General features: G+C 31.8%; 1 protein-coding gene across 1 annotated transcript in view; it reads left to right on the forward strand.

Annotated features, from left to right (window-relative positions):
* Window positions 1-1920: 1920 nt before the first annotated feature.
* Best2 (bestrophin 2) overlaps window positions 1921-18500 on the forward strand; it is a gene marked incomplete at its 5' end in the record, with an annotated part of 116978 nt that continues 100398 nt past the window's right edge. The window contains 2 exon segments of the mRNA XM_088240319.1: window positions 1921-2051; window positions 2054-2091. Of these exon segments, the coding sequence (XP_088096445.1) occupies window positions 1921-2051; window positions 2054-2091 (169 nt within the window).

Raw genomic sequence — 18500 nt, forward strand, 5'->3', positions numbered from 1 at the left:
TCCCCAGAGAGTCCTTGTCTACAAAAATTTGGACAAACTCAAAATATTGTTAATTGTAAAAACTGCATTCAATTTCAATGAGTATGAATGTATTATTATATTCTATTTTTCCTTTTATATCCTAAAAGTTGTTTTTTATTATGTACTCGTATTATCAAAATTATATAAATTGTCATAAATAAACAACTATAACAGTGTAAGTCACTCTCACAAGAGCACACAAGGCACAAGAGTAAGTCTCTTTTTTTGGAATGTTACAGTTATAACATTTACTAGATGTATAAAAGTAGACTTGCATAGAATAAAAAAACATGTACCATTTATGAAATATATTGATTAATAAAAAAGTCAGAAAAATAAACGGTGGAAGTACTTCCTCCACGAACCCGAAAACAGCGTTTTTTTGGCAAACAAGTTAGTCCCTTAAAATTTTCACGATTTTAATTTCATTTGAATATCCAACTTTTACTGTAAGTTTTCAAAATTATATTTAGGGCCGTTTTATGATATTGTCATTCTTCATGACCATATTGCAAATACGAAATATAGCAAAAACGGTATTTACTTGTATCAAATTCAGTTATACAGTCTATGTCCATTACAGTATTTTTTTAACAGATTGAAGAATTGAAGAAATTTAGATGTTTAAAGACAACAGAATACATCATGTAAAGTAGCTACTTAAACCAGCCAATGACTGGTCATTAACCCTGTAAATACCTAGGTTTCCATATTCTCTTCTCTAAAATGTTCTCCAACCCTGTAACAATTCATTTCAACCTTGTCAGCTCCTTGAGGAGTAAAATTTGCCGTTGTAAACAAAAAATTTGATGTACTAAATCATTATTTAATGATTCCAAATTAGCAATTCTAAATTTGAATTATTTTTTAACCATCTCCAGACAAAATCTAAATATTTGTATTTCTGGGCCTGTTTGAAAAGCATTAATTTAATTGTGTTTTTAAATAATAAAGAATCTTTTTTAGTAATCTTCAATCTCTGTTAAAAATGGAAGCGAAATTACAGGTATGGTGTGGATGCCGTGGTAGTGGTTAGTTAGCAGAACTCCTAGATTTGAGAAAAATCGTATGTTTTAATTTTTATGTTTTCACCAGGAATCGAACTCAGAACCTTCCGCCCGGGAATCGAGCGTTTTATCTATTACACCATGGAAGCCGTCAAATAATATTAGAACTCAGATGACCATTTCAATACTATTTTGTAATTTTTAGTTTTAATTGATTTGAAATCACAATAATGTATTTATTGAACTGATTTAATTCTGTCAAAATTTATTCATGAATAAACGCCTTTGAATGGCATTGAATTGGAAAAAAAACATATCGTCTTAAAATACACATAAATGATTATGACCGACTATATATATATATAGTTGGATAATTTATAAAGCGCCATTTTTGTGAAAATCACCTCAAGGGCGCTGTACAATTAATAAATATCCCAGTACGTCTTGCAGCTACAGAGCGCATGGACGGTTGGGATTCTAGTTCCTCGTTTTCAATTAAGATCAATCAAAAATTATAATAGATAGGAGCTAGATTGCAGGACGTCTTGCAGCTACAGAGCGCATAGACAGTTAGAAATTTAGCCCCCATTTACACTGTTAGCTTAAAGTACCTGTTTTATAAAAACTTATATTTTCCATTGGATTCCATATGTTTTGATGTTTTACAATATATTTCCCTTAATGCAATTACATATATCTTCAAGGGCATGAGTTTTTTTTACGTATTTTAATTTTTCTCGTGATTTCACTCACAACCTAAATATTTACATCGACCATTTTGCCATAAATTCATAATCCGTTGTTTTCAAAATATTTTTAAAATCGGGAAACTGCATTTTGTGAAGAACGTAGGCGGCGACTAATGTCATATTGTTGGTGGATTGCATTTCAGGATATTCGAAAGGATCCGGCTGTATTTTGGAGCCCAAAGTGAGAGTATCCCCATGTCCTTCGTGCTGGGCTTCTACGTCAGCCTCATAGTGAAGAGATGGTGGGAGCAGTACCGGCTCCTCCCGTGGCCTGACACCTGGCTCTCTTCATCAGCGCTGGGATTCCTGGAGCGGTGAGTTTTCCATATATTTTCACCATATTTCAACAATCGAGTTTTTCAGAGATTACCTTAGATCAAAACAATGGTCCTTACATGGTTTCAATTAAAATGGAGATTTATTTAGAACTGCCAATCAAACTTTTTTTGTATATCATTCCGAAAATATTTTTTTTTTTTTAAATGAACAGTTCCTTTTTTGTTTTTAGAACAAAAATAAGTAGTTCTAATTGAATAAAAAAGTTGATGAAAAGAAAAACAGTTTAAAAGAAAGCATTCTTCTTAATTCATTTGATGACGTAGAGTATACACCAGTGGCGAGCCGTGATTTATTTTATAGGTAATCTATTAAAAATGTTCATTAATTTATACTACATATAAGTACTTACATAACATGTAAGTAATGTAATTTTAAATGACTATTTTTTTGATTTTCTGTGAAAATCAACTCAAATAACAATTATTATTAACCACGCGATAAACGTAGTTTTATTCTACACTATTTTTAATACAATACTTGCATAAAAGTTTATTAACAAATACCAAAATGACATTCCGCAGATATTTCCATTATGATCTGTCATTGACAGTACTGTCAAGACTTGAGCACTGGCCGATTTCTTTTAAAATTAATAATGCCTAAAACGGTCACTGGGAACGCCACCTGTCCTATGTGATACGTAATATGTCAACGGTATCCCATCAAAGAAAAATAGTCCTTCGGAAATAATGTTCGAAATACTAGTTTCCAAATAGAGAATCTTCTAAAAATATTTGTAATCTGCAAGTTTGTTTTAGTACTAAAAAAGACGACTTGGGTTAAAGACAAAAAATACAGTGTACTTTTTTGTATGGAAGAATAAGCTGAGGTAATCGGCTAGTTTCATCGTTCAGTAAGAATGGGCTGGGCGCGCTTCATAGATATTTTTTTGTAAAAAGATATAAACGGTGATTTATAATAAATGACAATTACGTTATTTTTTTCCCATAAACATGGTTACTATAATTTATTATTATTTAAAGTCAAATATAATGGTAAGCTGTGCATAATCGCTTACTTTGACGATTCGCCCCTGGTATACACGCGTATACATGTTACCGTATTAAATATATGAGAATCATATGAATTTATTTTAAATATCAAAAACATCACAATATTATATATTTTTTTGCCTTTGTACTACCTACCTAATTCAAATATGCATAACAAATTATTCACATAACATTTAAATAATTGAAATCATAGATTATTCTAGCGCTTTGGAATCAAATACATACTACAATATATTGTATGTTTTACTTTGGAACCTATCATTTTAAATACTTGAATATTTTTAATTTCATTGTATTTCGAGAGTGTTCAATATTTTGGACAAGCGTTTTAAGCTCTCAAGTACAAAAACTATTTTCAAGAGAGGAGTTAAGGACTGAATTTTCCTTAGAGGGAGGGATTTGAGTGGAAAACTGCTTGATGATTTTCCGAGTGTTTACCATACTGTTTACCATATTGATGTGCCATTTATTTGTTTTTTGTTGTTATTTTCATTGTTGTGTTTTTATCAAATATCTATAAAATATTTGTCATAAATACGCATGTGTCTGTGTCAATTAATTGCTTGTCCCAACTCAACACAAGACTTTTAGTCCCATGGAGTTGGGACTTATGTCTCAAATAATGTGTAATAAACTGCCTTTAAGCAAATAAACATAAGTTTAATGTTGTCAGTTTCATCACCAATAAATTTTTAACGTGTCCTACGTGTTAATGCGATTTGCGTTTCGTTTCTGCGGTGAAATATGTTTTTCTCATAATTTTTTTCCTTCATTTTTATCTTCAACTTCCACCATTTTATTAACACATTGTATCCCGGAGCCGTGTACACACGTGATTATATAACCACGCGTTGTGTCCCGGTCCCGTATTTTCACGTGGTTTACCAGCTGTCCAAAAAAGTGCGCTTTATTGACATCTAGTGACTTTTATTAGTACAGTTTCGCTGCTGGTAAACTACCTTGAGGTGATTTTCACAAAAATGGCGCTTTATAAATTATCTAACCATAACAATACGTGAAAACTGGGACACAACGCGTGGTTATAATAATTACGTGTTTACACGGCTTCTGGATAAAAATCACGAAAAAGGGAGTGAGACACTGTGTATGTGCAAACATTGCAATGTGGCTCTCCATAAAGGTCAATGTTGGCAAAACTATCATACAAAAATGACTTATTGTATTGTTTCAAATAAATATGAGAAGTTTCAATGGGTTTAACCCAGTATTTTCATAATTATGACACTTTTAAGGAACCCTTTACAAAGCATGAAATTTCACAAAAATGGGCCGGGCACAGGGTAACTTCTATGTGTATTCAGCCGGTGCTCTAAGTAAATTATCAAAATAGTCAGTTATTTTATTTTGATGTATTTAAATCGTTCTATAAGAATGGTTTATTTGATTTTTGTTATTACCTCATATTTTATATGATTTAATGATAAATACAAAAAAAAAGTGTGTTTGTTAGTGTGTTACTTTGAAATTTTAACTAAGGAATACATATGTCAAGATATTTATAACAGCATCAATGAAAATAAATACTTGAAATTTATTTGTCGTATTTGCAACCCGTACGGCATGGTAAAATCAGGGTTGATTGACATTTATTATATTATTTTTAATTTATTCAGCCGTTACACTCAGGCAAAAATCCTACAAAGGAAATCGAGTGCATATTAGCCGACCTCGTGGTGTACTGGCTATTGAATTTGCATGGTTTAAAATAAATAATTGTAATAAAAAGTTATTAATTTAGAGTGAATAATATCCATCTACACTATATTATGTTATTTTTACGTGCTATTTGATTTTTCCCCGTGGTGTAAAATGGGGCTATGTGGTCCATATTATTTACCCTAGTGAAATTTCGCTAAATATTACAAAACTGCCAAAAGGGTGTACAAGCCATACTTACAGATTATACGATGTTTACCAAACTATTCACGAAGAACTATTTATTTAACAAATAAATTGTTTGAATTGTCGGTGTTATTTGAAATTCACGGTAAAAAATTTCCCTTTGTATTATTTTGGATTACTTTTTTTAAGAATGTTTGAGTATGTCCAAATGTTTGCAGAATGGCTGGATTTTCTCCCTAGGGAGTTGTTCATATTTAAATTTATTTCAACAGAGGGAAAACGTTTTTGAAGAGGGAATATGGAAGTCCAGGCATTTACAGGACTTATGACCTGTCATTGGCTGGTTTAAGTGGCCACTTTACACACTGTGTAACATTCACCATTCTGCCCATGTTTGAACATCCACATTTCCACAACTCTTCAATCAGTTGACTTTTGTGAAGTAAATGAGCTGAAACCTTTATGATGGCGTTGCCTAGTAGGTGATTTGGTTCACCCGGATGAATCTCACCCACGTGATAAAGGTTTAAGCTCTTTTACTTCACAAAAGTCAACAGATGGAAGAATTGATGAAATGTGGATGTTCAAACATGGGCAGAATGGTTAATGTTACACAGTGTGTAAAGTGGCCACTTAAACCAGCTAATGATAGGTCATAAATCCTGTAAATGCCTAGACTTCCATATTCCCTTCTCAAAAACGTTTTCCCTCTGTTAAAATAAATTTAGATACTTTTTTTTAGTTTAAAACCTATGCATGAAGTTTCGGCTACATGACGCCCTTTTATCTATTTCTTATCAACTAATGGGTGAAACATATTATGTTTTTTGGATTGTTTGTTCTATTAATTATCAATGGACATCAAAAAATAATGGTACGCAATGTTAATGCTTCAAAATTTTTAAAAATACCCAATTCAATTACATTATTAAACTTGTAATTGAATTGGGTATTTTAATGATGTTTATAATAATGTTTTACAAATTCACTTACTACGAGATGGTATGTTTTAAAGAAAAGTTACCAGTCACTGTGATGTATGACAGAACTGTTGCTGATATTGGGAAGTACATCTTCCCACATATGCGACTTAATTATAAATTCATGCAAACTATGGATGTTGCATTTTTTGCGCTAAATAATGACAAATGTGTCATACAAATCATATGACATATATTCCGATGATGTAATAAGTCCATAAGGGTGTGATCAGCAATAAAAGTATAATTCATGGTAAAACGCTAAAATTGTTTTAAAACAGAAGAAAAGCTTACAATCTCTACTGAAAATGATTTTTCAATAAATTTATTAGTAAACCTGATCTTAAATCTATTTTTATCCATACTTGTTTAGTATTTAAAATTAATTTCACCTATCTGCCTTAAAAATGACAATTTACAAAATTAAAAACATTTTATATGACACGAATTTAAAAAAATATATATTTCGATTATGCTTGTGGGGGACAATTAATAAAATTTCACATTAAACACAATTAAACTTATTAACTATTATGTAATTATGATTTCTTTTCATCTATTACTTAACCTTAGTAAAATAATATACGTGTAAACTAGAGTGGGCTGATGATGTTTTAATTTTTTTTAAACATCAAAGTGAAAGAGGCCTAAAAAGTTGCATTTTGGATCACATTGAACGTAAAATTTATTTAAAAAAATATTTCATACTATTTTTTGCCCTCAACCGAGGTTTGAAGTTTATAACTGTCTGAATATTTTGTTAATTTTCTGTATTGTTAATAAAGATATTACTTAATCACATTACAAATTCAAACACGTTTTAAAACTACCGAAATGCAAAAAGTTTACACTCCGCGGAACTGATTCCGTTGAGCCCCTGGTTAATATTGACGAAAATAATGGCTCATGAAAACAGTGCTACCCATTTATTACAAAACATAATGCAACTCACGCCCTAAGAAGCTTATTCAATAATGTTTAATGCACATTATAAAAATTAATTGGACTGATTTTACTTACTTAAATACGAAATGACAGCTGATTTAGCGCAAAAAATGACTTTTTCAAAAACATCAAACTCTGGCTAAAAGTATTATTAAATAATTTTTTTGATTTTTTTTCATTCCGAGTAATCCAAAAGACAACTTTTTAGACCATTTTTATTTCAAAATTCAGAAAAAAAATTATCGGCCCACATAGTAAATATTATTCACAAAATTATATTAAAGCTTTTTGAGCCTATTAGATTTATCATTATTTATTTATTTATTCACACAAATAACGCAGAACGGAAAGTAGGTAGTTCGAATGATTACAAAAAAAAATATCAAAAAATTACATAGATAGCAAGCTAGTTTGGAATATGTGAAAGTCTAGTAATTTTTCCACGTCCTCCGTATTTCAAGTGATACACAAGGCTCTGGGCTTGGAACGCCAGTTGTATTGATCTAGTTATTTTTAAATGCTATAATCCGTGAAAGAATACCTTTTAACCTTTTTTAAAAATCGAAAGAGTGATTCAGATAACCTGGAGATGATTCAACGGTGAGAAATATTTGACGACGTTCAACAAAACGTATTGTATTATTGATTCAAGTGTCAAATGAAATTTATTTAATACATTTTAGTGGATTCCATCAAACGATTAACAAATTAATAATGCTTATAATCGAGCTATCAATTTCGTTTTTAATTAAACCATAGCAGAAGCAGGCTACTTTTACAGATAATAGTTTTGACTCGTAAATTTACGAGTAAATATATTTGCAGTGTATTTTAAAACTGCCTCTCTACCCATATTTTTAAATCTTTATTTGAATTATTTAATTTTATTCCATCCATGGGTTTTAGGAAGCAAAAAATCTGAAACCTTCATTGGTGTACCTGGGTAAGATTAAGAAGGGTTGTTTTATCTACGAAAAGCAGAATTAAACGTAGTTAAGCTTAAAGCATGTGATTGCTACACGATGCATAAAATGGGCACCCACCCAAACTTTGTATTTAAGTCAATTTGAATTTCTGTAGCAACTTCCTAAGGAGGTAATTAATTATCTGTCTATAGGGTTTGGGTGTACTCAAAATATTATTGACGTTTAGATCCAATAATATCATAAATATAAAATAACTTTGTTTTAACCACTTATTTTTCATTTTATTTACCGACCGGTTTCAAATCTACACGAGCTTTCAATCGGGGTATACTTAAATTATAAAATATATCGTATTTTATTTTTACAGTGATAGATATTTAGGTCAGTAGATAAAAAGGTGGTTAAGAACAAAGTTGTTTTATATTAATTTTACTATAATTAATAATCACAAAGCTAGTGCTACCAATATACAGGGTGTTCATTAAACCCTGTCACATCCGAAACCACGATGATCAGTATCAGCAAGAAGACATATTAGCACATTAAAATATTTTTTTGGAACAAATAAAATAAAAAAAAATAAATATAAAAAAAAGCAAATGGTTGCTAACTTCTGCAGGGGAATAACAGGGAGGGGGGTGGGGGGAGTCTGATAATGCGCCGCGCTCCTCTCACTTCTCCTCTGCAGAAGTAAGCAACCATTCGATTTTTTTATATTTTTTAATTCTTTGCTCTAAATATTTTTTTAAATTGCAATTCTTAGGCGGGTTGCGAGCTCTTTGTGCATGCTTCCATCCTCAGTTATGTAAACTCCCAAGTATTTAAAGCTGTCAACTTTCTCAATCCTCTGTCCATTATTATAGAGAGGCTGATCAGGGTCAGGACAGGATTTGTTGCACATAATCTGAGTCTTTTTTGTATTAATATTGAGACCTAGACGAGTTGTATTTTCTCACCAAGTCTACTATATACCATTTTGTCTTCTACTTTCCTTTATAATATTTTTTATCTATTAATATGTCCCTAAAATGCCCGTTGGGCGTATATATAAATAAATAAGCCCTGTGGATGCCTAATACAATAATAATAATAATATTTGGCTGATTTATATAGCGCCATTTTTGTAAAAAATCACCTCAAGGGGGCTTTACAATTGTATACCTAAACTTACATTCTAACTAAACTTAAGTGATATATTATATTTCCAGATTTAAAATTGAGGGTATGATAGTCTAAAGAAGTGGGATTTTAGTTGGAATCTGAACTGACTGGGACTGTCGATGATTCGCAAGTTTGAAGGCGATTGGTTCCAGGCAGAGGGGCCGGCGGCAAAAGCACGATCTCCAAATCTAGTGTTTGGGAACGCTGGATTTCGACAAGTTTTCCTCTTCCTGAATCAAAAGCTGACCTAAGAGTAGATTTTCTTTGACATGTATTTTCCTTGATACAAAGGTCCGATAGGTATTTTGGAGCCATTTCATGAAGGGATTTGAATACTGTCCAGCAAAGCTTGTATTTTATTCTCTCAGGGCTTTTTAACCGGTGCAAATCTCAAAGATGTGGTGAGATGTGAGAATATTTTTTACTCCCGTAAAAAGCCTCGCTGCTGCATTGAAAACAGATTGAAGTTTATTAGTTTGATATTTTGGGAGATTTGAGTATATTCCATTACAGTAATCTAGACTAGACTTCTAAATTCCCTTCTCCAAAATGTTCTTCATCTCTGTTGTATTATGTTTATATCGACAGCTCCCTAGGGGGGTTGAATCAAGTCCCTGTGCACATAATTTTGACAAACTCAAAACATTGTTGTTAACACTAAGAGCACCGGCCGAATACACATGGAATTTACCCTGTGCCCGGCTCATTTTTGTGAAATATCATGCTTTGTGAAGGGTTCCTTAAAAGTGTCATAATTATGAAAATACTGGGTTTAATCCATTGAAACTTCTAATATTTATTTGAAACAATACAATTAGTCATTTTTGTATGATAGTTTTGCCAACATTGGCCTTTATGGAGAGCCACATTGCAATGTTTGCACATATACTATCACTCCCTTTTTTGTGCTTTGTATCCAGAAGCCGTGTAAACACGTGATTATTATAACCACGTGTTGTGTCCCAGTTTTCACGTATTTTTATGGTTGGATAATTTATAAAGCGCCATTTTTGTGAAAATCACCTCAAGGTAGTTTACCAACAGCGAAAAAGTACCAATAAAAGTCACTAGATGTCAATAAAGTGCAGTTTTTTAGACAGTTGGTAAACCACGTGAAAACACGGGACCGGGACACTACGCGTGGTTATATAATTACGTATTTACACGGCTCCGGGATACAAAGTGTTAAATATTAACTTGTTCATATACGTATATTAGGGCAGTCGTAACTATCGTCACTAGTCGTTTTAGTCGTTTTTCGCGAGTCGTTAAAAGCGTGTCAAGCTGACTAAATTACGTTGACACTATAAGATATCGTGAATCATACGTTCGTATTCATTGACAGTTAGTTATTCCCAGTTTTTCTATTCAAGTTTAATAATACACACGTAATATGCCAATATTCAAAAAGACCGTAAAAAACTAATTGTTTAAAAAATTTAACGTAGGCATTACTTTATTTTTTTCTTATTTATTCAATTGAATTAACAATGCTTTTACTTATGATTTAAATTTATTTATTCATTTAATGCACAAAATACAAAATTCTATCATAGAGCACAAATATTTATTTTTTTGTGTCTCGACTTGTTAGAAAAAGTCGGGACTCTTCTATATTATCAAAAACATTTATAATTGTATTAAACTATGTACAAAATAATCAAAACAATATACAAAATAATCAAAACAATATACAGAATAATAATAGAAAAATATAAATAGTAAAAATTTATACATGTCAAAAAATGGAATGCATTCTGCAGAAAGGTTATATAATAATACATGGCAATATGTTATCAATGATTTATAGTAATTGTATAATTCAATTTGGTAATTGATTGATAGTAAAAATAAATACAAAATAATACATTAAAGTAATAATAGTAACACATCTACATATATGGTAGAATATGTAATTTAATAAACATAATAATAATGTTTAAATATATAGTGTGTTCTTCAAACCCGGTCACATCCGAAACCACGATGATCAGTATGGGCAAGAAGACATATTACCATATTTAAAACAATATTTAGAATAAACATTTTTTTTAAAATAAAATATTTAAAAAAACAAATGGTTGCGTACTTCTGCAGGGGAGAAGCGAGGGGGGCGCCGCTGCGCGGTTGACGGTATATCAGACTCCCCCCTCCTCCCTCCTCATTTCACCCTGCAGAAGTAAGCAACCATTTGTTTTTTTTTTAAATTTTATTTTTGTAATTTTTATTCGTTCTAAAAATTTATTTTAATGTGCCAACATGTCTTCTTGCTGATTATCGTGGTTTCGGATGTGACAGGGTTTAAAGAATACCCAGTATATTTACAAATAATTATGCATCACTATTAAGTTTATTCAAATATGATAAACATATTGATAATCCAAAGGCCCTTATTTCATTATATTATACATTTGTCAGAAGCCATTTGGAATACGCCTCTCAGATATGGAATCCCCAGTATGCTATATATATAAGTAGAATAGAAAATATTCAAAACAAATTTATAAAGTACCTTAAATACAAAACCGGTATTTCTTATGTATCTACTCTCACTGCCTCCACCTTCCATGGAATCATTTCTCTACAATACCGCAGAGTGTGTGCGGACCAACATCTTGTTGACTGTTGACTGTACAGAGCTGCTTGGTTTAATAACAATACATGTGCCAGCCAGGATTTGTAGACGGTACCACCTGTTTCATGTACCAATAAGTAAAACATCGTATGTTAAAAATGCTTTTTTTCGTAGGACTTTTTCAATGTACAATACAAAATTTAAAAATATAGATTATACAAACATCACTCTGTCAGATTTAAAATTTACACTAAAAATGTATTATGTAACTTAGTAGACATTATAATAATAAATATGTACATCTCCCCCCCCCCTCCTTGTCCTCTCTTCAAGCATTTTTGTCCTTATCCCGCCCAATTTACAGTAAACTTAATGTTCTTAAAATTAATATTTAAAAAATCTTTGATTATTGAGTACTTGAAAATAACATTTTTATATGTATAAATTGTATGTATTTATTTGATATGTAATATATATATTCTTTACTAACTTTGTATACTATGTGGAAATCTGTTATTAGTTCTGAGTTTATACACTATATCTGTTTGTTTACTAAAAATATGTATGTAGAACTGTTGATTTCCCTAATAAAATAAAAATAAAATAAATAAAATATATACGTATATGAATAATAATGAAGACAGCATCGATATTATATATTTATTCCCGAAGCAATCTTATACAGTGGTCACTACTATCTCCTCGATCAGATCCAATTATGGGACTTCATCTTAAATATAGACGTTATTTTGGAGTACTTAATATGTTTATCCAAGACGCATACGTAAATGTATTTCGGTTAGCTGTGAAGGCTGCAAGAGTTGCGACGAGATTATCAGCACCCATTAAGATGATACCTACTTAAATCGTCATATTCATCATCATCATACCCCTTTCCGCACCCCGTGGTGCATAGGGCACTGCATTGGTAAACCAAATGCAGCGTTGTTCGTTCATCGGCTACGTGAAGGTGAGGTGATCAGTCTTACGCTGCAGATTGCAACCAGTAACGATTCAGTCCAAACGCATCTCGTTACATTAGAAAAGTAAATGGAGCCAATCTTTTAATATTTTCTATGGCGAACGCATCTAGCGAATGTTGTTTTTCTAAGCTTTTCTTCCGTTACAAGGAGTCGTCAAAAGCGGTTGTTTACAATGTTTGTGTAAGGTGTCTTAATTAATTAAAATCATTCCGATCCATCGTTTCAAGACATCCTGTTAATGTTACGTTTGAAGTTAAGAGTCCTTTTTCACTATATTTATTTTTATTCACACAATTCTGCTGACTGTTTTTCGTATCAGACATTTTAAAATATAAAGTGACAAAAATAATTTCACATCGGTAAGTCTGAACCAGAATGTTGGGATGCGATACATAATTATGATATGCTAATCTTAGTAATGAAATGAATGTCAATCTGGAAATTGATTGTCAAGAAATCTCTATGTCACAATTTGTCACGTGGAAGATATTGTAACTGAAAACCTTCCATGATGTGATGCTCAACTTCTCCGTGGGAAACCTATCCATATTTATCTGATGGTAAACTCCCCATATTGATGTCAATAAAACGTAGTTGGAATTTTCCTGACTATAAAAACCAACAAAACTATTTTTCAGCACTCTTCAGATTGGACTCGTTTTACGTTTTTTAATTAACTTCTTACTATTAGTATACAAACACTTAGAGACTTTTTAATGTTTCTGATTACGAGACGTACCCGTCTCATCGTCAGGACACCAATTAAACCAACATGCAAAACCCACTGTGCATCTTCAAAGTTGTTGCACACACATATTCAATAACATTTAGCAAAATGTTTGACCACAAAGTTTATTTATTTTATTTTTATTTATTTTATTCACACTCTCATCAAAATACAATTCCATGTTCACTTTGCCCAGCTAACAAGGGTACATACCCCGTTCCAAGCTAGGCAATTCCATTTTAATATATTATAATAGTTAACAAATTTATATAGAGCACAGACAAACAAAATATAAACTCATTCGGATACACATTTTGATTCATATACATACAGACATACACATATATACACACATATATATTTATATATATATATTATATATACATATTTATACACATATATACACATGTACATACATACAACACCCATGCGCATACACATACATACATTCATAAAAACATAGACAATTTATTTATGCGAAACTTCATGGTTGTCATCTATAAATATATACTTTTTTAATTATTCTTTATTTTTTATATTTTATTTTTGACATCCAGTAAGATTATCCAATCCGTGGCATGCATCGACTTTTCTGACTCCCTACATCCAATGTCATGAAAGAGCGAGGTCAACACCTTCCGTAACTTGACAACGCTCCCGTCTTTCCACGATTCTGGCAAAAGGTTATGGACCTTTTTGCCCACGTAATAGTGTTGTATCGATGCCAGAACAGTGTTGACCCCTTCACTTAGTATCAGATCCCTATTAGAGTATCTTGTATTATGGTTGTGGTAGACGCTTGGGTAATGTCTCTATTGATGTGTGTAACCGTTCTCAATATATACTGTTGAATAATATTCAGTACTCTGAATTCTTCGAAGAGCAAGTCACTTGGATAACGAAATTTTTTTTTTTTAAATGACTCGGATTAAAGATTTCTGTGCAATTGCTACAGGTTCAAGGGCGGTTTTTGTGCAAGCTCCCCAACCAATGAGACCGTAAGTCAACACAGAATTTGCCAGTGCATGGTATAGGTGTTTCAAGTCCGGGACTTTAAGTATTTTTCTAAGTGGGATGAAAAAATGTATTAAGCGCTTAATTTTTGCAGTTATAGTTTCAATTTGTCCATCCAATCTCAAATACTGGTCTATAATTATTCCAAGATATTTATACTTTGAACACTACTCAGTTTTTTGCAGTTAATGCTATAAATATAAATAATACTTTAACTTTTTTCGAAAAGGAAATCCATTGCGGTAAGAACAGGGATTAATAAATTTCGAAACCGAATATAATAGTGAATATCTAATATGTTTTTGCTTATGATAGACAAACTTAACCTCATCTTTGCAGAATGACTGACCTGGTCTGATTGATAATAATTAGCCAGTTGTATTTCGCGTCACCATATTTGGAAAGTAACCTATTTCTTAGGAGTGTCTATAATCTTACACTTCGATTACTCCATTCCATACCTACATTACTTGCAAGTATAATTCAGATAAATACAGACAACCACTGACTCATCCCACATATCATAATTCACTGGAACCTCGTTTAACGCGGTTTCGAAATGACACGGCCCAAAAAGTAAATTAAAAAAAAATTAACATGAATTACTAGTAATTTAAATAGATCAAGTCTAAGAAGGAATCGTATGCTAGAAATATCATATTGTAAAACGAGGCTAGCACAGAGACATGCATATTTTATATGCCCTAAAACTTTTAGTACATTTTTTACTGATAATATTTCGTTCGTAATACTTTCAAAATTTTCCTTCTTTTAAAAACACCAACTATCCAGAATTCAAACTAAAGATATTAACTCTTTTTTATGATATATTTTGTTGCCCTTTAATAATAAGGAATGTTTTATTGCTTTTTTTGTATTTTTAATTTCCATTTTTAATTGCTATTAAATAAAAAAGTGCCTCTAAATCTTACACAGAATATTTTATTTTTTCTTTCCAATATACAAAAATAGTATATCTGTCTATTTATTATAGAAGCGAAAAATTCATAAACATTTCTTGTATACGCACAAACAGGCCATGCCTTTGTGGGATTATTTGTTTCTTATTCTTACTGTTAATACTCGTATGTATTTTATTTTTATGTCATTAATATTTATTTTTTAAAACTCTGTTTTACCTCTTATTTATATTGTAAAAAAAAAAAAAATAATAAAAAAAAAATTAAATAATGCGTAATAGTAATATGATTATTAGTGACTGACCGATGTTTCGGTTTTTCGGTTTTACGGTTTCGGTTTCGGCCAGTTTACAGCGCAGTTTTGGTTTCGGGCAAAATTTTTGGAACTTATCGTTCTTGAATCATCATCTCTATTAAATTTTACCTCAGTGGCTGTAAAAATTTTTTTTTACTGGGGTACGAGTGGAATCGTGGGCGATAAAATTGCCAGTAATGACCCTGCAAAATTAAATTTGATAAATATCTTGCACTCAAAGTAAGCATTTAAAACTTTTGTATCGTCTCTGTCGAGTATTCCCTCTGACCTAAGTCTTAATAATTAGCCGGGTCGTGTTAAGAATGCGATAATTTTCTTATTGAAATGTTTCGAGTTATTGATACGTGTGCATGAAGACCACGCACACATTCTCATTCACTTGTACAAGAGTGTGCATAGTATATACGTATATGTGTATGTATGTATGCACGATGACATTTTTTCACCGATTAGTATCGGAATCCATAATGAATACACAATACATGAGAATTACTCAACACTATCCTGTGAACATAGTACGTAAGTATGTATTCTTTTTTAATGTCTCTTTAACACGTTCCTATACCATAAATTGTCGTGTAACGCTGCTTAAAATGCTAATTTAACGGAGTGTATTGGTAACATGTCAAATCAAACCGTTTTTCTTATCTCCAATTAATGGTGAATAGGGCACTGTAAAATGAACACCAGGGCCCGTATTACGAAGGGAAGTTACTAACTAATCACATTTTTAAAAACCTATTTATTTACAAGTTACCGACGAAGATACTTTTCTGCCAGTCTGCAGCACTAATTATGCCTAAAACTCTTGCTTTTATCGTTCCTTTTGTTATTTTCTCCATTTTTTGATAAATCCTATTTGGCTGCGATACACTCCCACTTGCTTTTTAATTATGCACACGCTTACACGCTTACACACACCTGAACACTTACTCTCAAACAAATACACACAATAATGCATTACTCTCATAAAAATACACACCCTTTTACACATATTTACGCACGCATAAATTTTAAAATCTATCATAATTTAATGATTTTTATTTGGAAACTTCGCTGGTCTGTCTTTAAACCGTATCTTTATTATGTCATTTAATCATTGTTGACTGTATGTTTCTGTAAAATAAATAAATACAGATGTACAATTTTTGTACATGAATTTAATTTTTCTTTATGAACAATCGAAGATAACTCTGCTAACTTCCTATGGCAATCGAAGCCCAGCTCTGCTATTCTAAACGCTCTCGTAGCCATAGAAAACACTTTTATAGCGCGTATTTACTATGCAAATCGAGAGTGGTTAGAATAGCAGTCCAGGCTCTAGATTACAAACCAAAAGTTTAAAAAATCCGACGCTTTTGTAAACTAGAATTTTTATTTCCAATATGAACTTTTATTTGAATATTCAGCAGGATGCTAAAACTTGAAAATCACCAAAACGGAAAAGTTTGTCTTGTATTAAATTTGTATTTTTTACTTCCCTCATCATTGAGTATTGCAATCACCATCTTCAGTTCCACATTTGTCTGCCATCTCCTCAGATGTGGCTAAAAAGCAGATGGCTGCAGTCGTGGAAGTGCCTGGAGCAGTCCTGATCTGGTGTTGATTGTGTATTTGTGATTTTTTCTTCTTCCTTATTTTTTTTTAATTTACACAATACTGAATTACTGAACCACCTGCAAAGAACTTATTTAGTACGCTATCAGCGAGAGAATTGATTTAAAGTGATGGAAAAATGAGCAAAAGACAGTCGCCTCAGTCAGCATTATTTTTTAATAAAAACTGTAATAAATGGATTTGATTTATTTAGTAGTATAATTATGAACAGCTAATTTGAATACTTTCTCATGTCGTCAACTTACCCCAGTTCGCCAAAGAAAATGATAAGATTTACTTCGTTCAAAGTATCGTGTAATGTTAAAATGTTATATTAGAGCTCAGTGTAAAAATGTGAAGGTAATAGTTATCTATAACGCCGTGTTATTATTTGTATAAATTCAACTTGAAAAAATCGAATTTCATGTCTTTTGCAAAGATTTTTGATTCATTTATTTTTATTCCGCACCCTAAAATTTGTCGTATTTATTTACATTTCTATAAAAGTATCGGAAATAAATTTTCTGTATCGGCTCATTTTGCTTTTTTCAAAAATAGTTCTCATATTTGTTTACTTTACGTCCGAAGACAGAAAATAAAACCATACGCTTTTCGGGGTTTTCAGACGGTCCTAACTCCTACAAAATACTCGTACCATTTACAGAACAAAAAAAGACAGGGACACTTAAAAGTGACGTAACGTGGACAGTGTGTAATAATCCAGAGAGAAAATACAAGTATACGTTTTTGTAAAGAAAAGTCCTGACTTTTTCCTTCTCGCCTTTCATCCTGACGCCTGCCGCGCATCTTCTTGGCATCTGACTAATTATATAAGTTTGAATTATTAATACTTAAAGCATTAACTTTGCTGTCAAACGTTTTACTAAATGTTATTAAATATTTATACGAGTATTTATAACCACTTGCAGACCTTTTTTTGCACTCAACAGGCCAGGAGGCCCAATTACAGTAGTGAATTACATCACAGAACACCCAGGCTTGAGAAAAATCACGTTTAATTTTTGTGTTCTCACCGGGAATCAAACCCGGAACCTTATGTGTGTGAGTCAAGCGTCTTGACCACTACACCACAGAGGCCGCCATGTCCATATTTTCTATATCTACCGGTTTAGGTTTTCGGTTACCCGTCTCTTCGTCAGGACACCAATCAAACCAACATGTAAAACCCACTATACACCTTCACCATAGTTGTTGCACAAAAATATTAAACCAACACGACCAGTATTTTAATAAGCACGTACACTGATTAGGACAAACAGGCACTGATTAGGTTATGAAGATTTTATATTGTGGGATAAATAGTTTCCCTCCCTCTTATCCAACTATTTCTCCTACAACATATGT

Source organism: Micrasema longulum, unplaced genomic scaffold, assembly GCF_059751315.1.
Source record: "Micrasema longulum isolate JH-2025_06_02 unplaced genomic scaffold, ASM5975131v1 h1tg002421l, whole genome shotgun sequence".
Taxonomy (NCBI): Eukaryota; Metazoa; Arthropoda; class Insecta; order Trichoptera; family Brachycentridae; genus Micrasema; species Micrasema longulum.